The 22,375-nt window shown below is 37.8% G+C and overlaps 1 protein-coding gene across 1 annotated transcript; it reads right to left on the bottom strand.

Moving 5' to 3' along the window:
- Positions 1–1,989: 1,989 nt before the first annotated feature.
- Positions 1,990–22,094, bottom strand: ppp2r2aa (protein phosphatase 2, regulatory subunit B, alpha a). Its single transcript, XM_086174262.1, has 10 exons — positions 21,794–22,094; positions 21,421–21,498; positions 18,907–19,004; positions 18,277–18,442; positions 17,967–18,079; positions 17,015–17,192; positions 16,305–16,469; positions 15,742–15,911; positions 15,502–15,593; positions 1,990–14,947 (listed from the first exon to the last, which is right to left on the bottom strand). Exons 1-10 carry the CDS (start codon positions 21,798–21,800, stop codon positions 14,668–14,670), a joined length of 1,347 nt encoding a protein of 448 aa, XP_086030388.1. The 5' UTR covers positions 21,801–22,094; the 3' UTR covers positions 1,990–14,667.
- Between the last annotated feature and the right edge of the window lie 281 nt (positions 22,095–22,375).

Genomic DNA, 22,375 nt, shown 5'->3' with positions numbered 1-22,375 from the left:
TGTATTTACTTCTTGAGGATGATGAAATCACGAACAGTACAAGTCCGTGAATTTATTACCAACTATCTTGCCTAAAAAAAAAGAAATTTGTTCATTGTTTCATTCCATAAGAAAACTTGTATGAAATAATGCTCCCAATACTCCTGATTGATTTCTTTTTAAGATTTTAGATTTTTGACAAATCTAAACTACAAAACGGTTATTTTTTTATGGGAAAAACAACCTAAACCACTCATGCGTATGATTGAACTACATTTTTTTTGTTTATTTCTTTTAAAACATCAGTTACCATGAGTGGATATCGAATGAGCTTAGTGTTGCTGCTGTAAACTCATTTTGTTGGTCACCACTGCAGAGCATTGGAAACAGCTAGAACTCTTTTTTTATTTTTGAAAAGCTCTTGACTTGTATCACATTGCTCACATAAAAGACCTCAAACTACCACCAATATGACTGTTTCAATCTGCCATTGTCAACCCGCTGTCGCTGCATGGTGGTTTGTTAGATTCCGTGTACTTGGGGCCTGTGAGAACTTCCTGGTCCTGGAGTTTCCCGCAAACTTTTGGCCAGAAATAACTTTGCTCTTGTTCTTGACTCTTGGAAACAAATCTTGCTTCTTGTGGAGCATGTAGCGTCCCTAAAACTGTGATGCAAAGCAGGATACAGACTAGTGCAACCATATAGCAGCTCAAAAAAATTATTTCAGAATGCAGATCAGGCAAAAATATTGCATAACACAAAGCTGAAGCAAAAAAGGATCTGAAGTCATCTGAATTTATGGAGTATAATAGCAAAACCTGGTAACTTCAACAACTACTTGTAAACTCAAATCAAGACTACATATGGTTTTCCGAATTCTAACTAAAACCCAGAAAGCTCCAAAGTGTTATTTACATACCTGGCTATAATATCTTCAGGATGATCATATATTCTAAAGGGGCAACAGTCATGGGTTATGTCAAAACTGGCGTTTAGTGTATGCACATTGACTAATCTGAAACGGAGTGTGTTGGTGTGAAGGTGACATCCACCCCAGGGACATAGTTTCTTGTTATTGTGCCTTATAAGCCACCTTTTGCTAAAGATATATTATTCACTCCCTGACTGATATGCTAAATGTATTTATCTTACATAATTTCCTCCGGGCTCAATGAAGTATTTCTGATTCTGATATTAAAACAATAGAGCACTAAAAAAATAATTCCTATGGAGGACTTCAATTCAAACAGGATGGATGAATCCTGTAGAAAGGATAAAGGATATTGTTAACAAGTTCCATTTATTCATATCAACAGACCAACTAGAATTACTGTCAACTTGCAAAGACTACTAAATATGATTTTTACAGATTAGATCATATAACAGAAATGTACAATTGCATTTCCGTTATATGATGGTCTGTTATATGGTCTTTGGGGTAAGAAAAAAAAAAAAGAGTTGAAACAAGTTTAATGGGAAGACAATATCCTGGGTACGAACTGTGAAGAGGTAACTAATGTTTTTTTGATGAAAGTGATGACAGTTAATCAATATGGAAATATACTATAAACACATTGCAAAGACATACAAGAGAAAAGTAATAGTCTCCCCTGATTCTGTGAGGCATTTAGTTAACTGATAAAAAATTGCTCTGCTCTTTAAAAAGGTCTGAAATCTGGCCTGAATATTGAGTATTTAAACCTTCATTTTCTGATGCAGAAAAGTAACCTCACATCCCACAAAAGCCTTTTTGGGGATGATTGAAGAGGCAAAGGGAAATAATAAAATAGTAAGGAAAAACATCAAAAGGATAAATTAAATAAATCAAATACAAGGGTACATTGCAAACTCACAATCTACATTTAGCTTGCAACTTCTACGATTGTTATTCAAGCTTTTGTCCTTGTACTTGGTCTAAACTATACATCACTGCACAAAATTATAACAAAAGATGCCAATTAAATGCAATCAAACCTCAAGCATACAAACAAATTTGAGATAAATCTAAGATGGGCTTGACACGGATTTTATTAAAAGTATCAGGGTGGTCTCATTACACCTTTTACAAAAATAATGAAATCATTAATTCAGCAGTGCATTTTCTGGATGCTGTGAAGCATGCTATAATCAGACATCAAACAGGACATGACAAAATAACAGATCCGTCAGCATTCTCTGTCTTATCAAAACAATTGAAAAAGTGTTTGCTGAATAATTAGTAACAGATCCGGACTCTGAGGCCGTCTTGCATTCGACTCAATTTGATTTCAGGAAACACCACTCTACAGAAACAACCTGCTGCTACCTCAACTTAGAATTGCCTTGAGACAGAAGGGAATAAGTTGGAGGTATTTTCCTAGACTTATGCATTGCATTTGACATCATGAATCATGAACCCTTCTTCACAAAACTAGCCCAGTACAAACTGTCCATGAATACACAGATCGAACGCACTGTGTTCATATAAGAGGCCAAATCAATGTTAAGACTATGCAAAAGTAGGTTTTTAAAATATGTACAGTTTCAGTGACTTACCTTTAGTTTGTGACAGTGTAAACATTCAAATGTATGCAGATGACACCATTATTTACATAAATGGCAAAATTGCAACAGAGGGATATGTTTTTGGGATAGGGATATTGTTTTGGTCTGCAGTTTGAACTTCTACATGCAGTGAACTTGTTAGGCACTTGGGACAACATATGGCATGTGGATGCAGCTATTTGCTAGACCACAATCCAGATGTTTGCGTTTTCATTATACAGAATCTTCTGATGTTTGGTATTGACAAATAGGGATGGCAATACTGTGCTTGCACTACTCGGTATGTGTATAATGAAAAGTTTTATTCCTTTCCATTTTGTCTCCTTGGGACCACAGGTGGATGGCTGTGTTTCCGAGGCCGTGGCGTGCAGCACAGGAGTGTCCAAAGGTACCGTCCTCTCTCCATTCCTCTTCACCTCCAACTTCCGGTACAACTCTGGTTCCTGCCCCCTCCAGAAGTTCTCCAATGACTTTTCCATCATTGGAAGCATCAACGATGACAGCACGGAGGAGTAGAGTTCTGATGGCGAGCTTTGTTAAGTGGAGCAACCAGAACCCCCTCCTATTCGCGTCTCCAAGACCAAGGGGGTGGTTGTGAACTTCCAGAAGAATCGAAGGAGAAAGGTACCAATCACCATCCAGGGTAAGGAGGTGGAGATAGTGGACTCCTACAAGTATCTTGGGCCTACATTAACAAGAAGGTGGGCTGGTCACACAACTCTGAGGCACTCTACAGGATGGGTCAAAGCAGGATGTTCTTCCTAAGGAGACTGAGGTCGTTTGGCATTTGTAGAGGGCTCCTCAAGATCCTCTACCAGTCTATGGTAGCCAGCATGCTCTTATTCCCTACAGTGTGCTGGTGGGTTGGTGCCAGGACTGGTGAGGGAAACAGGCTCAACAAGCTAGTGAGGACAGCACGCTCGGTGCTAGGACTGAACCTGGACCATCTTCAATTGGTGGCAGTGGGGAGGATGAAGGACACACTGAGCTATCCTGGACGATCCTTCCCACTCCCCACACGACGAGATGTGGCTGATGGGCAGCTATTCTAGCCAACGGTTAGACGCTCCTTTGTGCCCACGGCCATCAGACTGAATAACAGCAGTCTAGCCAAAGGTGCATCTGTGCTACCACAACCTAATCCTGCCTATTTTAGTTTATTTTATTCTTGTCATTGCTATTGTCACTCTATTTTGTCGTTTAGTTTTGGTTGTCGTATTTCACCCTTACCGTCTTTTTTTTTCTTCAGTCTGTTCATTCGAATCCTTGATGTTGTTGCTGTTGTTCAATAAAGTTTATCTTATCTTGTCTTGCAGATGGAAATTTGCTATCTAGCCAGAAGCTGGTAGAACCATATTTGCTCTGTATGAGCCAAATGTTCTTGGACATGCCCACCCAATAGGTGAAAGGAAATGAATGCAGCCAGATTATTTTGACTTGACAAACACAGGTTTTATCATTTTATTCAAATGTAGGTTTGAAATTATGTGTTACTTTTCATCTAAGTTGTACTTTAGCTTCTTCTGAATGAGTCAAAATTATACATAGAAACAGTATAGTTCTCCTGCAATTGACCAAGCTCCTCCATCCATCAAGAGCCCCTTAAAAGGAACTTGGTGGGAGAGGGGGGAAAAAAAAACTGGCTCACACATACAATTCACAAAAATAAAAGTGCATTGTTTTTTACTTCTGTGATACATTAGTCATATCATGCCGCTACAAGCAGGAAAACCTCACAACTCTAATGAAGACAGTTATATAGAGTTGGCAGTTTTTTAGTTGAGGCAAGGCTCAGAAATCACATAGAAATTAAAAAAACATGTTGGACCAGAAGGTAAGGCATGTTAAGCACAGAGAGCTGCTTTTCTTTTTTTTTTTTTTGAAGGTAAAAGGTTTTAAAACCAGCAGCAGTAAATTCCCCCTGAGTAATCTCCTGAAAATCCGAGCAAGAGAGATACTAGGAAATTTTATTTCGACTCAATGCGGTAAGAAAGGCAATAAGGCTCTTTTGATTGTATTTGTTTGCTCCATTGCCTTGTACAGTATCTATGGATATAATAAGAAGTAATAGCCATATCAGTTTAAAGTATTTGTGATAAGGTCAATTGATGACTTCTTCTGTTAGCCTGACACTACTGAGTCTCTGCCGTGTGTTAGAGAGGTGATGTTTTCCAAAAATAAAAATAACCTCTTTCCAATTCTGGTACAATAAAATATTTACATAGCTATCTGAAAAAATAAAATCTCACATTTTCCCAACAGCTAGGTAGAAGGCTAGATGAAAAGTATGAAACAATGTTTCAATTGGATCAAACACAGGACCATGCTGACATCACTGTAAGCAAGTGACTCCTGCAATGTCTGGAATATGGTTACAGATTTAACATGACTGCTTGAATGACCATCACACATCCTTGCAAACAAACAAATAGTTAAAAACACACCAAATAAAGATGGTGAAAAGTTTCTTATAACTGGACATTACCCAAAGCCCTGAGGAAGTGACACTTAATAATAGCTCAACATTGCCACATGATGGAGATGTTGACATCCCCGTGATCGAAACTGTGACATTTAATAACAGTGGAGCAATAGCTTTCATACCCTGATTCAAAACACTCGTTTACCATTAAAACAGCATTTTCAGAAAAAAAAAAAAAAAAAAATCAAATAAGCAACCTGGCTTCTTAAGAAGAAGTTTCATTAATGGAAGAAGCCATTAATGGCTTCAATAGAAGAACAAAGCTAGTGCATTACAGACTCCTGTTTTAAGTAAACATGTCAATAACAACACTTCTCCTGCATCAGAGGAGAAAATATTTCATACAATAAATCCAATAAGTGTCTCTACCTTGTCAACTGACAAGAGTTACTTTAGTGAAAGTGATTCAACAGTTTTTACATGTCAATCAGAAATGCTCTTCCCCAATTAGGCCGACAAGGGCCTAAGCTTTCACGGCGAGTGAACATAATATTCTCAGCAAAGACATGGCACAAAATATTAAATACAGAACTCTAAAAAAACCTAAATATATTCAACATCTGATAAAATCAGTTAAATAAACTAACAAAAAAGGCAAATGGCTCATTTTTTTTCTTTGGACTTAGTTACAGAGGACGATTTGGGAATATTTATCCTTGATATATTATGATTTACTGATGTGGGCTTCAACATGTTTGATTACTGCCACAAGCATGTAATTTACAATTTTTTTTAGAATTTATATTTTAGGTTTCTGAGCGTGAAGTCAGGCTGAAATTAAAGCAGGAAGTCAAAATAAATAAGAAAAAATGAATTCCAAGCTTTAACCTTATCATCTCACTTTTTATCTTGGATAAAACGAGTGCTTAAAGCATGTTTGTATTAAAGTTCTTCAGTGATTAAAGTAAGGTTTCTTCATTTCATGGTCTAGCTGTTATAGTGGCCTTCTGAGATCCAGATGATTCAATGATGTACTTGTATTTAGGTGTATATCTTTGAAATAATTTGAGCAACCCCAATAAGGCCTGATATGCTTGATAGACTGCCCTTTCCAAAGATATCTCATGCATTTGTGTGGGATGAGAGAAACACTGTATTCATGCGGAGACAAAAACAGCAAAATGCACATGCAAGGAAAAGAGAAGCGGTAAGTAAAATATTGTGATATTGTTTTACCTATAGTAATCATTTATTTTGTTTATTGAGCACGACAGGAATTATAAATTGGAGTTACGGTTGAACTTTGTATTGGGAAGACTGATAAGTCTTCATAAATATCAACTGAAAAGGACACAAGGAGTATTAACAGGAATAGCTAACAAGCTGACTTGCTTGCTAGTTCATGGTTTTACCTTAAATATTTGGCACAAAACATATTTCCTTGAGAGGTAATAAATGTGATTAATGTATCTACTTTATTAAGTAATTAAGTAATTAATGTAACAAATACATGTCTGTTTATAACAGTTTTATTCAAAGTCTTTTTTACACTAAGGTGGGAGGCAGAGCTGAAAGAATTTTGTGGTGCATAATTGAAGGAAATTCACCTCTGATCAGATGAGGAAAATTTTAAGGATGAGGATGCTCCTGAGTTAAGAAAGAGGAGGTAGGAGGCTCATCAGGTGAGCTGACACAGATGAACAGGAAAATTGCTGTCCTCTGTGGGCCAAGACCACCACGAATGACAAATCAAAAGATAAAGAATGGTAAGATAATCTATTCATTAACTCACAGTGATAGTGTTTTTTAAGCTCGACATGCATTCAACCCTGATCTACCCAGGTTTTCTGATGGCCAATTTGACTAGAGTCCCATTCAGTACTTTTAACAAAACATCGATGACTACGTTTTTGAAGACATGGCAGCATTTGCAAATCAGGGAGAGCTGCAGTTAAAAGGCGTCTCCCTTTACGCCGCCTGTGAAGAAATTTGGAGCTTTTTTGACAAGGCAAATTCATAAGGCCTAAATAGTCTTTCCCAAAATCAAAACGTTTTGGATGACCGAAACAAAACTGTCAATAATAAGCCAGAAAATGTCAAAGAACAGGTTCTTCAACTTGAGAAACTCCCTGAAGATTATCACTGACTTGGATATAACAGAGGAAACGAAGAAGAAATGCATCCTTTAAGAGTCAGGTGACTTTTGAACAGAGTAAGGCAAGGCTGCCTTAGCCTTCTGAAACCAGGATAAGTCTGCACCAAATGTACAAACGATCCCTTTACGAGGCCTCTGTCCGATCAGGTAATTTGGTCAAGGCAAGCCAACCCTTCAGGCTTGAAAGTATTTTTACTTGCTTTTCCACAGGGTCTGATGCTTGACTTTGAAGGATACAATTGCAGGTATAAGGATCCAAATTGGGGCAGCAGCAGTCCTGGGTATGGTTGATTGTGTTCCCACAGGAAATAAAAATAACCAATACGTTACATATATTAACCCCATGAATGTCTTGCTGTCCAGGGATCTGGACTGGAACCATATTAAAGTCCCAAAGCTGTATCGGTTGCCTGATGACAAACAACTGAAGAGACAAGGAATGAGTAGAAGTGACAGTAGTCAGTAGTAGTCCCATGTTGGTGATCACAGAATGGTACGACTATAAGCCAATGCTGATAGCTTCTATTGCATATGATAAAGGATCATGTCCGCATCGGACGGTTGAATAAAGACGAAGTCCAGGTCCAGTTCAGATGACCCAAGGTCATTAGAGAGTACAACATGGGTGGTGTCAACCTCTGTGAGCACATGCTGAGCTCCTTCCAAATGTCAAGCAGAAGCAAGAGATGGACCATGCATGTGATTGCTTATTTATTTGATGTTACTAGATCTAGTTTAAGTCTGAGAGCCTAGTGTTTAAACAAGTTGCAAAAACACAACAGTTGCTGGATTTAGAACCCCATCTGGCAAAAGAGCTGCTGAACAAGACAGTAGAAAATGATGAGAGCAAAACAAAACACAAAAAAAAAAAAAACTTTGAACCGTGACTTTGAAACAGAATTTGGACAAAAATACAAACAAAAAAAAAAAGCATTGTCTTTTCAGAACTGCTAGCATAAAGTAACTTGTGTCCCTTTGGTTAAGATCTTGTAAGCCATATTACAAAATATACATCTAGAAGATATCAGGAAAATTCAGTGCTGGAAACCTGTTAAAGAGTTGTGGGAGAATATTAGAAAAACATTAATGCAGCACTGTTGCCAGCTGTTGAGCTTGAACACGGCTGGGCAGCAGATCTAGTCAGTGATTACGACAGCTATGAAACCTTTTCATACAAACACAGAGCTTAGACAGCTTTACTGATGAAATTAACTTGTCCGACAAGTGATACTGTTTATAAGTGTGACCATTTGATTTATTTGTGACTGGCAATAAAACCCAAACTAAACAGGGTGCGTTAATGTGGGGATTATGTGTTGGTATTTAAGAAGCATTAAGATGGCAAATCCATGGGAGATCAGGATGTGAACTATGAAGGTTAAGTAGGAGTCAAAAAAAGGGAGAAAAATGACTCTTAGGGCCTCCATCATATTGTGGGATTGTATAAAACAAAGGAAAAATTGCAACAAAAAAAAAAAAAACATTGAAGAGGCGAGTAATAATGACATGAGATTATCAAAATCAAAGGGAATATCATAATTCAGATAAAAGGACACAAGTAGCAGCAGCAAAGGATAATTCAAAGAATGTTGTTTAACTGAGGCAGAAATTGTATGGCATTCTTTAAACATGCAAGAAAAACTGTGTAAATGATAGACCACAATCGACAAAAGGCAGGGAGACAGTTGAAAAATATAGTAAAGAGAAATTAAAACTATTTTTTTTTAAAAGATAAGCACTTTTCAGAGCGGATTATGAAAGAACTGAGTACTGAGGGAGGACTAAGCTTTAAAGTGGCAGTAATGCAATTCCATAGATGCCCAGCACAGTAAAGTCCAACCGAAATAGCGTCAGGCTGCACATACATCCCTCTGCGGTTAAACTCTTACATTCAGTTACAGAAAAACAGAAAACCGGTTTGTTTAACTGTAGAGATTTTTGGATTTCCTTTTAACTTATAAAATTTCCAATCGTCCTCATCCATAGAAATCATTCTTTTCCTTAATGCTACACAAGGTCAAGGTTTCAAAGAAATACCTGCCAGAATAAACGCGTCTCGAAGTCAAAAGACAAAAAAAGGTTACCAGGCCAGGTAGCCTTCCATCTACAATCGATCTGAGATAGAATGAAGAAAACTAGTGATTAGACTGTATTTCCATTACCTATTTCATACAAAAATAAATCCACTATTATCATTTTTCTCTTTTAGAGGTACAGTACAAAACATTATTAAAAAAACTTTACTAAAAAAATATATCCAGTGGGTAAAGCAATCAATTGGCAAAAACAGACTTTGTGGGGAAGTTGCGTGCAGCATTCAACTTTAATGCCACAGGACCCCAATTCACAAAAAGAATTGGGCCACATCTCGCCCTTTAACAAGTCTTTGTCCTGAGCTTTTTTTAAATCGGCCCAAAGTTTGCAAGATGTCTAGACTGACCAGGGCCACCTTATCTGCAGGACAACTATACAAGCCTATGATTTACAAAGTATTGGTTACTCTGGGATGATCACCCCCCCCATTTCCCGTTAGCACAACAACCAATCAATGTGTGCGCAAGCCATTATTGTGATATGTTTCAAGGCCAACAGGGGACTTTTCCTGTTCCTGCAGTCATTTCTATTTACAAAATATTTGTGAACATTTAAACAAGGTGTGGAAATGCAGCAGAGCAGGGACTGGTTAAGAACATGGTGCGTTTTAACCTAAACGAAAATGTGTTTGTTTTTTTTTAACTAGAGAAGTTTACTTCAGAAAAAAAAGCTTTTTATGAAAAATCAATACAATGATGTAAATAATTCTTCCTCCTAACAACTGTGTTGCTCACAATCATTGACTAAGACAAGGTGGACTAAATGTTCATAGCAATAAAAAAAAAAGAAAAAAAAAAGTCTGTTATTAATTGAATGTAACCCTCTGGCTGTCCTCAAGCACTTAAATATCAATTTACAGCATAAGAGTTTGCATTATACACTTTTGTACAGATTGAGCTTACCGATGCTCAAACATAACAATGGCTTTACTACTGTATAAACTGACATGAGGGAGGAGTGGTCAAGAAATTGCCAATTTTACATACTTGGAGCAAATTCATGCAGTGTTAGCGGTGATTCATCCAGGGTAAAAATGATGTGAAAGAAAGCTCTACTAATATGAACACAATATCCTATGAAAACTATTACACTTCCGAAGCTACAAAGACTTATGAAAAGTCGCTAGCTTTAAAACAAATGAATGATTTCATGATGGCACAGAATATTTATGAAACAAAACTGACTTGTGTTTTAATACATTTTCCTTATGGTTTGGGGAGGTCATAGAGTTGTAGCTGGATGAACAAATGCTCCTACAGGAAGAATACTCGGATTGTATTTTTCAGTCTAGACCAGGGGTTTCCACTGTCGATGGCAAAAAAACGGTTCATCACAAAAGTAGAGTAGGTAGATGCTACTACATTATTTTCACATTTTAGAAGTCCATCATCCCTATGGCATTTGTCGTATGACTGGCGTACAAGGCAGCCAGTCAAATCTCTTCTAACACACAGGTCATCAGGCACATAGGGTCATCAGGCACAACCTACTGCAAACTTTATCAAGCTAAGAGACCTAGTTGGTCTTGCATTTTAGATCTACTTAAAAGGGAATGTGAAATGAGTGGGGGAGATGCACCAAGGAAGAACCCAAAAACTTACCACTACAATGTGGGTTGGGAGGACTTTTCTCCCCATGTCAAATTCAAATTGTGTTTCTCTGATTGACCAATTTATCATTACTATTTCAAAGACTTAAAATGTGCAGAGGCACTTTCAAGCTGTTCATAAACCCTATTACCTAACTTCCAAAAAACAAGTGGGATGAAAGTTGAGGAAGGGAAAGCACAGTTGATTAGACAGTAGTAATTTTTTCTGAAACCTATACTCAAAAGGAAAAGCAGTCACTGAAGCATCCTCCTGGGTGAGTCACTTGTTAAAATTTTCATCATGGGTTGCTTGTGACCCAGTTCTTATTTTTTCCTACACTTTGTAATAAATTGAAGTCAATGTTATTCCGCAGTTTACTAGTTTTGGATCATCATCCTGATTCGGAGCTTGAATAATTGGGGTGTAGCTGAGCGAAGAGTGAACTGACACAAAAGGTATTTCCTAGGCTGCATGGACTATTCCCTCATTAATCACTTATTAATTAAGCAGGTAAAATGTCAGGAGTTAATTCCAGGAGTGGGGCTGGCATTCCTGAGGTTGTTGCTGTGAAGCCACGACCTGCAGTCAAAGGAGCTTTTAATGGAAGTTAATAGACCATCCTTAAGGGAAATCCTTAGGAGTGGCCAAATCAACATTTATGAAGAAAAGACAAGAGAAAAAATGGACGATTCACCACAAGGTGCAATCTACTGGTTAGTCGCAAAAACACCACATCTTCTGTGAAACATGGCAGTGTGATTACATGGGATTGCCCATTGGGCATGCATGGCTTCCCGTGGTACTGGGTCACTCGGGTTTATGGTGATGTGATAGAGGACAGATGAAGCTAGATGAATTCTGAAGTGTATAGCGTGATACTTTCTGCTCAGAATCAGTCAAATGTACCAAAGTTGATTGGACGGAGCTAAACAGTACAGATGGACAATGACCTGAATCATACTGTGAAAGTAACTCAAACATTTTTCTAAGGCAAGTTAATCAAAAATTCTGTAATAGCCAAGTCAATTACCAGATCTCAACCCAATCTAGCATGTGTTTCACTTGCTTAAGACAAATAGAAAAGCAGAAAGACCCCCAAAACACCACAAACAGCTGCAGTAGAGGCCTGGCAAAGCTACACAAAGGGAAGCAAACCTAGTGTTAGGTGAAGTCCATGGGTTTCAGACTTCAGGCAGTCACTGCATCATAGGATTCTCAGCATAGTATTAAAATTAACATTAATGGTAATGGGAATTTGTCCAATTACTTTTGATCCACTCAAAAAAGGAGACGTTGTATATAAAAAAAATTTTAAAAAGTTGCAAATTGTTATTTTTGTTCAACCCCTTGACCTAAACCTGTAAGCCACCTCAATTGCCTCAGTTGTTTCATCATAACTATTGTTATGGCATGTAGAGTCATATCATGAAAATTGTATGTTACAAGACAGACGGTCTTGACTACCGGCAAGTGTTTGGACAAAAGCAAATTCTTAAAACAAAATATCCTAGTATCAAGTAATTTAATTTCACATTATTCATGAATAAATTGATTACTTTTGACTCGTTTAATTTTTTTTTTTAGTATTAAAGACCAATTAAAATAATCATATGTGGTAATCAAAAACAGATACTTTTAAGAATTTTGGAATATTTAATCAAGCTAAATTGATTTCAAAAGATAAAACATGGAACTCTTCAGCCAGGAAATAACCTGGATGACTGCAGGAAATAACTGCATAAACTACTGTAGGTCATTTTTGACTCATGCTGTGCCTAGGGTCAAGCACAAAAAGTCCATTCAAGATGGAGATAATAAATGAAGTCTATGTTGACGCAAGAGACTTGTTGCTTTCGGATTAAAAATACCCCAAAGAAAAAATAAATTATGTTTAATCAAAGTTCAACAAGTGTAACTGTGAAGTACAGTTACCTGGTGCTATGAAGTACTCGGCGATGATTAGGAAGGACATTGTGGACTGCAAGTGTTTCTCACTGTAATTACGCAGGACTACATATAGAAACAATACAGTCCAGATATGAGTCCAAAAGAGGAGCTGTTAATACCCCCCTGAAAGAAAAAATGCCGCAGGATGGTGAAGCTAGCAGGCGCAGCTCCCACTGAATTGTCATCAAAGTGAAAATTGGTTAAGAGACAGCTTACCCAACTTCCTTAATAACCAATTCATAATACAGGAATAAAAATTATGTTCAATAATGTAAAACATTAACGAGATAATGGATGTGGAAAAAAAAAAAAAATCACCTATTCTATTCGAGCAGTATCTCTTCAAAGGACACAGTTCTGCGCATACCTGGAGGAGGCTTACCTCATGATCCACACAGACATAGGATGGCGTAATAAGGGGAAATTTCAACAGAAGTTTCAAGAACTCTTCCAAGAGATAATGTAAATAAATCTTAATTATAATTTATCCTCTATTAATCGCCATGGGTAAATTTGTTCTCGGCGATTATCCCATTATGTATGAATCATGATCACTAGGCTGCCGTCGACCAGCGCAAGGGGAGCAGTTAGGGGTTCAGTGTCTTCCTCAACACTTCGACACACTAGGAGGAGCCAGAAACCAGGAACGTTCGATTCCAAAGACGACTGCACTACTTCCTCTACCTACCTCCCAGCGGAATAGGATTTCTCCTTCTCAAACATGCAAAATTAAAGCAACTTTATAACTATCAGTGGCTGCTTGACTTGGCATTTTTAACCGATCTGACCGCCATGTTGAGGAAAAGGACAAAAACCTGGCCTGTGTCATCAGCAGTCAATGCTTTCAATTGAAAAACGCAACATCGAACATCAAAGCTGTGTGGCCATGATTTGTTGAACTTCTAAAACCCTGTGTCTGAACTGTAGACACAATACAAGTTGTGTGCACATCTTCACAGAGGAGATTAAAATTATCAAACGATTCTAAGACTTATACTTGAGTAAACAGCACCATTTATGTGCCATACATTTGTTGAAGATATTGAGGTTAAATTTCAGTCGTATCAAAATCTGCAAATCCTGATGTACCCAACCTGAGCCTGTCTACTGTAGAAAATGAGGTTTTGACACTACAGGCAGACACTGGCGTGAAGTCCAGGGCTAGTGGACAGTTTTGAGTGTCAAAGACGAAAAGTACTTCAACGTGAAGAAATGTGTTACCTCCTTAACGGCATCATCCAGTTCTACTTACTTAGTCAGTAATTTCCTATATGCATATTATTAGGTCCAAATACTTTTCCAGCATTACTGGTGATCAATTGGAAGCCTGTTAGAGGTTGGCTAACAGCAGCTACTGTCTGGACTATGCAACCCTGGTTGACAAGATTCAGTGCACAGTAGTGACCATTAATGTATTGATTTGTACTGTGTCTTAAGGGTTCATACACTAATAAGAGGTATGTCAACATATAGTTTATTGTAAATATACTCGGTACATATGCGTGTGTGCGCGTGTGCACGCATGTACTGAATACACCGCGCACACACGCACATGTACTGAATATACCGCGCACACACTGAATATACTGTGCACGCATGCACATGTACTTGATGTAATGTGCACGCACACAGTATATTTAGCATATTTAAATAGGTAGATCATTCTGACTTAGTTATTCTAAAAGTAGTTTGCAAGTAGAAGTGGGGGCACCCCTGGTCTCAACTGAGCTCGACAAGCTCTACATGGTGATGTGAGTTTGAGATGAAAAATGTGCTTGTAATGGCCTGCTGGGATCCGTTAGTTATGTTTGTTGCATTCGGTACTAAAAAATAACGGAGTCCAGACCTGAAGATTTAGCAGGATTGATGTGTTTTGATTGCGTATCAGAGCAGCAAGGATCAGGCAGAAACTGAAAAACCAAGTGGTTCATCAGGTGCTAGTTCAGTTTGTCCTGGAATATATACAGATTATTGGTAGTGGCCACAGCAATGATGTTGTCCAGAGGGTGCCAGGCAGTGTGGAGGATCTTCTTGTTAAAGTCCAGACTGTCTACACTGATCTCATCCTTTTTGCGCTTGCCACCTGAGCTTACTTTTCGTGGTTTAAGGACCGACCGTGGCTTGCTGTTCTCCCGTGATGCTTCAAGGGTTACGTCCTGCCGATAGCCTCTATCAAACATCCGGAAGAAGTTGTTGTAGGAACCAGTCATCACAACACTGCAGGTGAAAACGGTGAGGCAAAAGGTTTGAGTAACACTGGCCTATGAATCTGGATGATTCTTTGTATGAAAGTATGAACATAATTGGTCACTAACACCTAAAAGACCAGCAACAGAATACTGAAACTGAAAGCCATTCAACCTTATGCTCTGCATTGAGAAGATAACCACCCTAATTGATAAGATGTGCGTAACACAGTCTAGTGGCGTCATTTATCAGGGTCAGCCTGAACAAAATGATTGGGATAAACATTTTTTACATTATGTTTTTATAGCATTTTAGTGGTTTCTGGTTAATCAGCATCATACTATAATCGAGTTGTGGAAATGCTACCTGAGTTTGGATTTAATTTTAAAGAAGAAATTCTTACTAGCAAATGTAACAGTTTTTTTTAAACAAAATTAGGAGAAAAAAACATTTACACCTGTTTGTAAAATGTTAAGCAATACATCAACAGAAGAGCTTATGTTCAATGACTTACTGCTGAATCCCATTTGAAATCATAACAGTAGTTTTACTGATTGAAAACTTGTATACCGAAGTGTACCTACCTGTCATTCCCACTCCAGCAACACTCAAACTTGTCGAAGATGCAATCATTCTCATACAGTGAACACAATTTACTTCTGAGATATTCATGCACCTGTAAAAAGAATAAATACAAAAAATAATCAAATGTAGAATTGCTGTAGTCAAAATCAAGAATTATTTAAGAAAAGAAACATCCATTTTTAAATTGGTATTCCTGAATACATAAGAGGGTGAATAAAAGAAGGGCAAGATTTACAGACCTGGTAGGTCTCTACGGGACGAGTCTCCATGTTGAGATCCCAAATTTTGATGGACAGGTAGTCACGGGTCATCATGTAGCGTCCGCTGTGGCTAAACTTCACATCAGAGATGGATGAGATGATTTCAGAGAAAAAAGACCGATTGTTTGGATCCTCCGGCTCTTCAAACACTAGGAAAAGAAAGGATTAATTTAGCTGCAAAGTACCACAATAAATCTTTGTTGAAACAGTCCTATATTTGACAATGTTGGCTGAAATATTGAATGAATATCAAATTACAATTAAGCCACTAAAGAGTATTCCAGAGCGGTTAATTAAAATAAAGATAATTCCCCAAATAACCACATTAGTTAGGAAGCTAATGTAATTTCATAGCATAAAAAGGAAGGTTTTATGGGTTTGTCCTTGAAAACTTGAAGAAAAACCATCCTGTCATCCCATGAATACCTTTCTAAGGTTCTATGACAAATTAACATGACACACAACTTCAATTAAGTAGTTTCATGAGCCAACATGAAGCAGAAGAAAATTAGCTATACCCTACGTCAGTAAAACCTGCTTACTTTTCGCGTGTTTGTCACACAGCGCCGATGCCCGCATATCACACATGCGGATGGTTCCTTTACTGCTGCTGTACACAAAAGTGTTACACTGGTTGGGATGAAACTCTGCTGCTGTGATTACTTCTGTCAGCTCCTCCATGTTTGCTGGCTTTATATCAACAATGTCTGAAGAAATTAAGTTCAGGGAAAAAGTTCATGTCCTAAACTTAAAATGTGAATTCCGTAGGGCTAAGAAAATAATTTGATTAAATTACAATAACTTGATTGCAAAGTGTAACAAAAAAAAAACGCCCTGCCAGGCCAATTTCTCAGTAAACGATGAGCATTGTTAGGTCTCTCAGGCTCAAATCTTGGAGGGAATTCCATTGTGTAATCATCTACTCAGAATCCTTTTTTTAGTGTGAGCCCAGAGTGCTTCATTCAATGCTTTGCAACTATAGTATGGAAATGATGTTGCAGGAAATATATATCAGCTACTTTGAAGACTACAATTATCAACAATGTAATTGTATTGAGCTCTAGATTTGGTGAGGGATAAAGTTCGTTTTTTACTCGAGCAATTTTCTATTAAATACAAAACAAAGAACAGATACTGTTACAAACTCCAATTCTATTTGGTAAGAAAAAGCAAGACAGCATATTTCATAGCATTTGACAGCAGAAAAATCTGAAACATCTTTTGTTATGATAAATGAGGGCTGAAAAGATACTAAAGCTGCGATCTGTGATTTCCAAATGCCATAGGTTGATGCGGAGGTCATCTGCAGACAAGTAGGTCTCGTAATCACTGTTGACAGAGATGGAGTTGATGTGGTAGGTGTGGGCATTTGCAAAAACTCTTCTAGGACTTGCCTCCACCATCAAATCCATTGGCCTGAATACCGGTACCTATGGAGAGAGACTGCTTTAGTTTCACATTGCTATATAAATAATAATATTGTACTTTTTTTTTTTACTATCTAATTATTTAAAACACAGATACACAGAGAAAATTATTCAGCTGTTTAGCGATTCATAGAGGTGATTTTTTTATGCAAAAGTATCCAATTGATCAAACATCTTTTTTTTTTTTTTTGACAAAGTTTAAGGTGAAGTCGTTGGACAGTAATAGTATTAGTAGTAGTAGTAGTGGTCACTAGGAATAAAAACTACATTTACAATGTAAAGCTTTTAGAGTCAAACACAGAATTCGTAAATTGTTATGTTGAAAGAATTGACACATTGTTAAATATTATTCATTCAGCCTGTTCTGCTCATGGGTCAATATGGAGACAAAAAGCAACACCATGACAACTTCCTGTCAATGCAGGGTACGCAGGGTGGACTAAAAATGGAAATTATTCAATAGCTTATTTCTGTCTGACCTTCTTGGCTGAAATTTTCCAAATGTATAAACGTCAATAAAAGCCATTGAGTACAACACTGAGTATTGTCAATAAGGGCCGAATGCAGGTGAGTTTAGCGGATTCCCTATAATCACACTGCCACTTTTTGTGAATTTATGTGCAATTATGATTGTTTTGCATGTTTTTGTTTCAATAAGGTTTATAAACTAAATTCACTTTGACCCCTGTCTGTCAAAGGATTGTCACACTCTCTAGGTTTGTTTAAAAATCTCTAGTAAACATACTTTTCATATGTTTGCACTCAATTTATACAAACCCGCAGTGTTGTAACTGTATTTAGATCTCTGTATCGACCATCTTCTTCCTTCAAGTTGTAGCCCTCAGGTCTTTTATCACGCTCACTAATCTTCCACAGCTTTATGGTTTTATCTACAAAGGGGTGGTAGAAGAGATCAAGGAAAAGAGATGAATTGTGATGGCTTAACAGCTTAAAAACAGCAAAATCTCAGCAATTTTAAGACACAAAAACAAAAACAAAAAGAGATACAAAAAACATTTATAAACACTGCAAGGCATCAAGTCTTATTGCAGTGTATCTTTACACTGTAATACAAAAGTTAACCAACCATTTGTAGATATAAGGAACTGTGCAGCATTCTTTTGGGGCAACCATCGAATCTTGTTGATTTTCTCCTCAATCTCAAGGCTTTTCAGATAGTCGAACTCAGGCTCATGACTCTGGAAGGTGCTGTAAACGTTATATTCTCCACGGCACTGCGGCTGATTCTTACTCTTTAAAAAAAACAAAAAACAAAAAAAAAAAAACAGAACGCTGATCAGTTCAATTGTTTTTAAACTTGCACTACAAGGCTCACACAGTAGCAACAGGTTGTGATTACTATAGTATAGTGCTATAATGGTAATAGTACAATGGTAATATTACCAATTCTTTCTTTGCAGTTTTCTTGTGTTTTGGTGTCTTTTAAGTGATTACTACTGCCTTCTTTTTGTTGGCAAAGATCTCCCCCTCCCTTCATTTTCATTTTTGATGACATTCTCACCATAAGTAAACCTATCCACACTATTGTCTGACCATTGAAAAGGATGTTTTATACTTTCAAACCTGTATTTTTGTTTTGGTACTTCCTGAAAATCCAAAAGCAAATAAGGTGTAAAAATAAAAGGTGTTGTAGGTTTTTTTTTTAGCCCCGAATTATCCAGAAATCCCTTTCCATCACAAAAGACAGCAAACTTACCTCTGGCTCCTGTTGAAAGATGACAACCCGGCCGCCTTTGTCACCAGTAGCAAGTAGTTCCCCAGAGTGGTTGAATTCAACAGTAGATATGATGTCAGCTGACAACAATAGTTAAAAAATAAATAAAAATTAAGTTAGTACCCTTTCAGAGTTTAAAATTTGATACTGTTTTCATTGCAAAAGCTGTTCCAGCAGACATTACAGTGAAATGGATTGACACTCCCTACACTTCTTTTGGCAGGCAATGGGGGGAACAATGTCAACTGTGGTTAAAACAAGAGTGCAGCAACATAAAACTGTATATACACAACACACTCTGACTACCCTTCTGCAGCATTCGTCAAAGACAAGCATTCTAATCAAATGCTACAATACAACAATCAATCCCTATCTACTGCCTAGCACTATTCTTAGCTTGTTCTATTCTTGATATAAGCAAATAGCTTAATTCTCCTGACAGCAGTCAGTTTGCCTGATACATACACCACACAAGCTCAGCAAAAACAAAGAAAGTATTTCTGCAGGAGTTACATGGAAAAGTGTACTACTGTGCTTTTCTAACTTCAGTCTATGGTTCATTGAGTCAAAAATGTAGAAGTCAGGACAACCAGTCACGCACTTAAGTGTACTCACTTTGCAGTTTTTACAGTATCTAAACATTTTAAATACGACTAGTTTTATATAATATTAAATACTCAATCTAAATTATAAAAGGCAAAAAAGGGGGTTTATAAAAAAAAACACCAAGATTAATGGCTTAAATCATTTTAACAACAAAAGCCCTGAAAGCCTCCAAACTGAGTTTGTAATTTTATGTGGTCTCACAGGATAACTGTAACTAACACCAGTGAAGACTGTTAACTAAACCCTTTTGGTGGTTCCCTCTCAAAAATTTCAAAAGCAGAATAAAAATTTACTCTGACACATGCCAAGCAAGACATGTTTTTTAAAAAGTGACAACTGTCAGGGGAGCTCACAGGACAACAACTCAAAAGGTATAATGCAAAGGGATTTGTTTTTACCAGTGACCTGAGTCTTGATAGCACCCACTGATATTACTCCTAAGCGCATCACCTGACAATAGTGAATCATAGAGGTGTGAAGGTATACATATTTAGCTGCCGCTAGAGTCAAAGATTCTCTTTCGCACTCTTGCTCTCATGGTAGTGATTAAATTTATATATACTGTATACACACAATCATTGTGAACCCTGTTGATTTTCATCGATACTACCAGTGAGCAGAGGTCTAAAGACCAAGTGACGTGCTGTTAGAAGTTCCCATCAGCTCAAAACTGTAAATTAATCATCATATGAATTAGGCTTAATATAGCAAATTTACAGTGACAGAAGCTCATGGTTTTGGACTCTCACCTTGAGCAAAAGAAAAAACATGAAAATTAGTTCCCCATTTCACAATGTGCATGTTTCATTATCAATGTACATATTCATATTTTCATAACAACTGGGAAAAGACAATGTGACCTTTTGTGTGTGCATAGAGTACTGACATATAGAGAAACTAATATTTGTGCTGGTCCTCAGGCAAGGCTTACTGTAAACACTCATGTGGTCCATTGCATACCCATCAGTCCACAACGAAATGTAAATATGAATATATATAAATGAACTGTTCAACTGTGAGACTTAGTCATAGACTTAGTTAAGCTTAAAATGTGGATGGCTGACTAACTGAACTTGAACTGAAGTGTTTTAACAATAAGCTGCCCAGAGAAAGGCAGCAACTCATTACAATTCTTGGAACTTTACCCCTCACTACATCAGTATTTTTTTGAAAATGTGTGCAACTGTTTCAAGAAACAGCCATCATAACTGAAGATCACAAACACATCTTATCATCAGCCTTTTTTCACTGGGTACTATATCTGTGATGGGAAACAATCTAGAATAACAACAGTCCTTCAAGACAGCTGACTGAAATAATAATTGTCCTTAACATAAAAAAAAAACCTGGAATGATAAAAATCCTTCAAGTCAGTTCAGTGAAATACTGTTTTAGCACTGAGGTAAACAAATTAAAAACAAAGAACCGTGGTAGTTGCAACAATACACATATTTCAGCAATGTCACACAGTTAGTGGTATTTGTGACTGAAGAGAACCGTTGCAGTCAACGTTTACTCACACAGACAAATACAAGTAGTGCCTCTGCATTACAGCATTACTCTCTATCTTTTGGATACTATTTATTTCAGAGATAAATCAATCCCAGAGATTTTTAAAACACTATATTGTTCCAAACCTACTGCAGCCTCATAAGGCTATTAGAAAGGTGAGAGCGCAGCCTTGGTTTTGTTTGTGTTTCTTTTTTGTTGTTGTTAGTTTGTTTATTTTTTTAATTAGTGCACATGCAGTCTTCCCAAATATATTTTGATCGTGCAATCCAGAATAATTTCGAGACTGATGATAACATGACCATTTAGCTCAACATTCGTGCAAACGACAAACAGACAAGAGTATGTCGGTGGCTGTCTGAGGTCACCACACTGACTCACCTTCAGCAACTTCGTCGTCTATCGCCCCTTTTACCTGGGAAAAGCACCACGGTACATCGGCATTCCCACCACCCGCCTCTGCAAAAGTCATAGTTCCCGGTGTTAAAACACCAGCATCACACAACGTGAACACTAAACCCTGCGCTAACATGGCTAAAAACAGTGCTAACTTGAGAATGGGAATAGTTGGGAATGCTCGTTAACTCGACATAGAAAACACTGACACACTAATATCTGGGAAGATACCTAGCATGCTAGCTAGCCTCTGGTGAGTTCCCGCACCTGACCCACAGTTAAGACTCACCATGTATGTTGACCATAGTCCGAATTAGATGCATAACAACGCCCCGGTGGAGCCGGCTATCATATTTACCTGCCATAGTTGCGACTCAGAGAGGGGGACCTCCGGGGAGGGTTCGGGCCCTGGACTTTGAGCACTGGTGACCCCGGTCGGATGGCTGGCTCGGACCAAGAAGGTGTGGAGGAATGAGCCAACAAACGCTCAACGAAATTTGGTAAAACATGCAAGTCCTTGTTCGAGTCGATATAGAGTGTAGGAATCTGCTTTCAAAACAACTAAATGAACTGCAGTCCTCAGAAAGATTTTTTTATACTTTGCTCTCGACTTTGAGATTCCCCTCGCCTCTGCCTCTCCCTGCATTACACTTTCAAAATGGCGCAACGCAGGTGGCGTTTAACACATCCTAGGCGGACAGCGCGGCGACGGGGCACCAGGAATTCTTTTCTTTGCTGACTAACGCACCGCTCCCTGAAATCTATCCTGTTCATTTCAAATGAGACCAAGTTTTCTGTTGCGTTTCGAGCGGTTAATTGATGTTTAATTCTATCTTTTTTTCAAAGGAGCGCATAACTTATCACCGGGAAAACTAAACCCCGCCTTGGTAAATTGTTGCACAGACAGAAATCGAACTGCCCGGCGCACTCATGTAATTCA

This window comes from Fistularia commersonii, chromosome 26 (genome assembly GCF_037954325.1).
Source record: "Fistularia commersonii isolate RoL2024-O1a breed Wild chromosome 26, RoL_Fcom_v1.0, whole genome shotgun sequence".
NCBI classification, from domain to species: domain Eukaryota; kingdom Metazoa; phylum Chordata; class Actinopteri; order Syngnathiformes; family Fistulariidae; genus Fistularia; species Fistularia commersonii.
This window is presented reverse-complemented; position numbering and strand designations above follow the sequence as displayed.

Excerpts from the sequence above, each read along its gene's own strand:
- ppp2r2aa (XM_086174262.1), bottom strand. Across the intron at positions 18,443-18,906 it reads TCTTTCAACAGGAGCCAGAG|AGTAAGAATCAGCCGCAGTG; the intron begins GTAAGTTTGCTG and ends TTTTTTTTAAAG. Across the intron at positions 18,080-18,276 it reads GTTCCTTATATCTACAAATG|ATAAAACCATAAAGCTGTGG; the intron begins GTTGGTTAACTT and ends ACCCCTTTGTAG.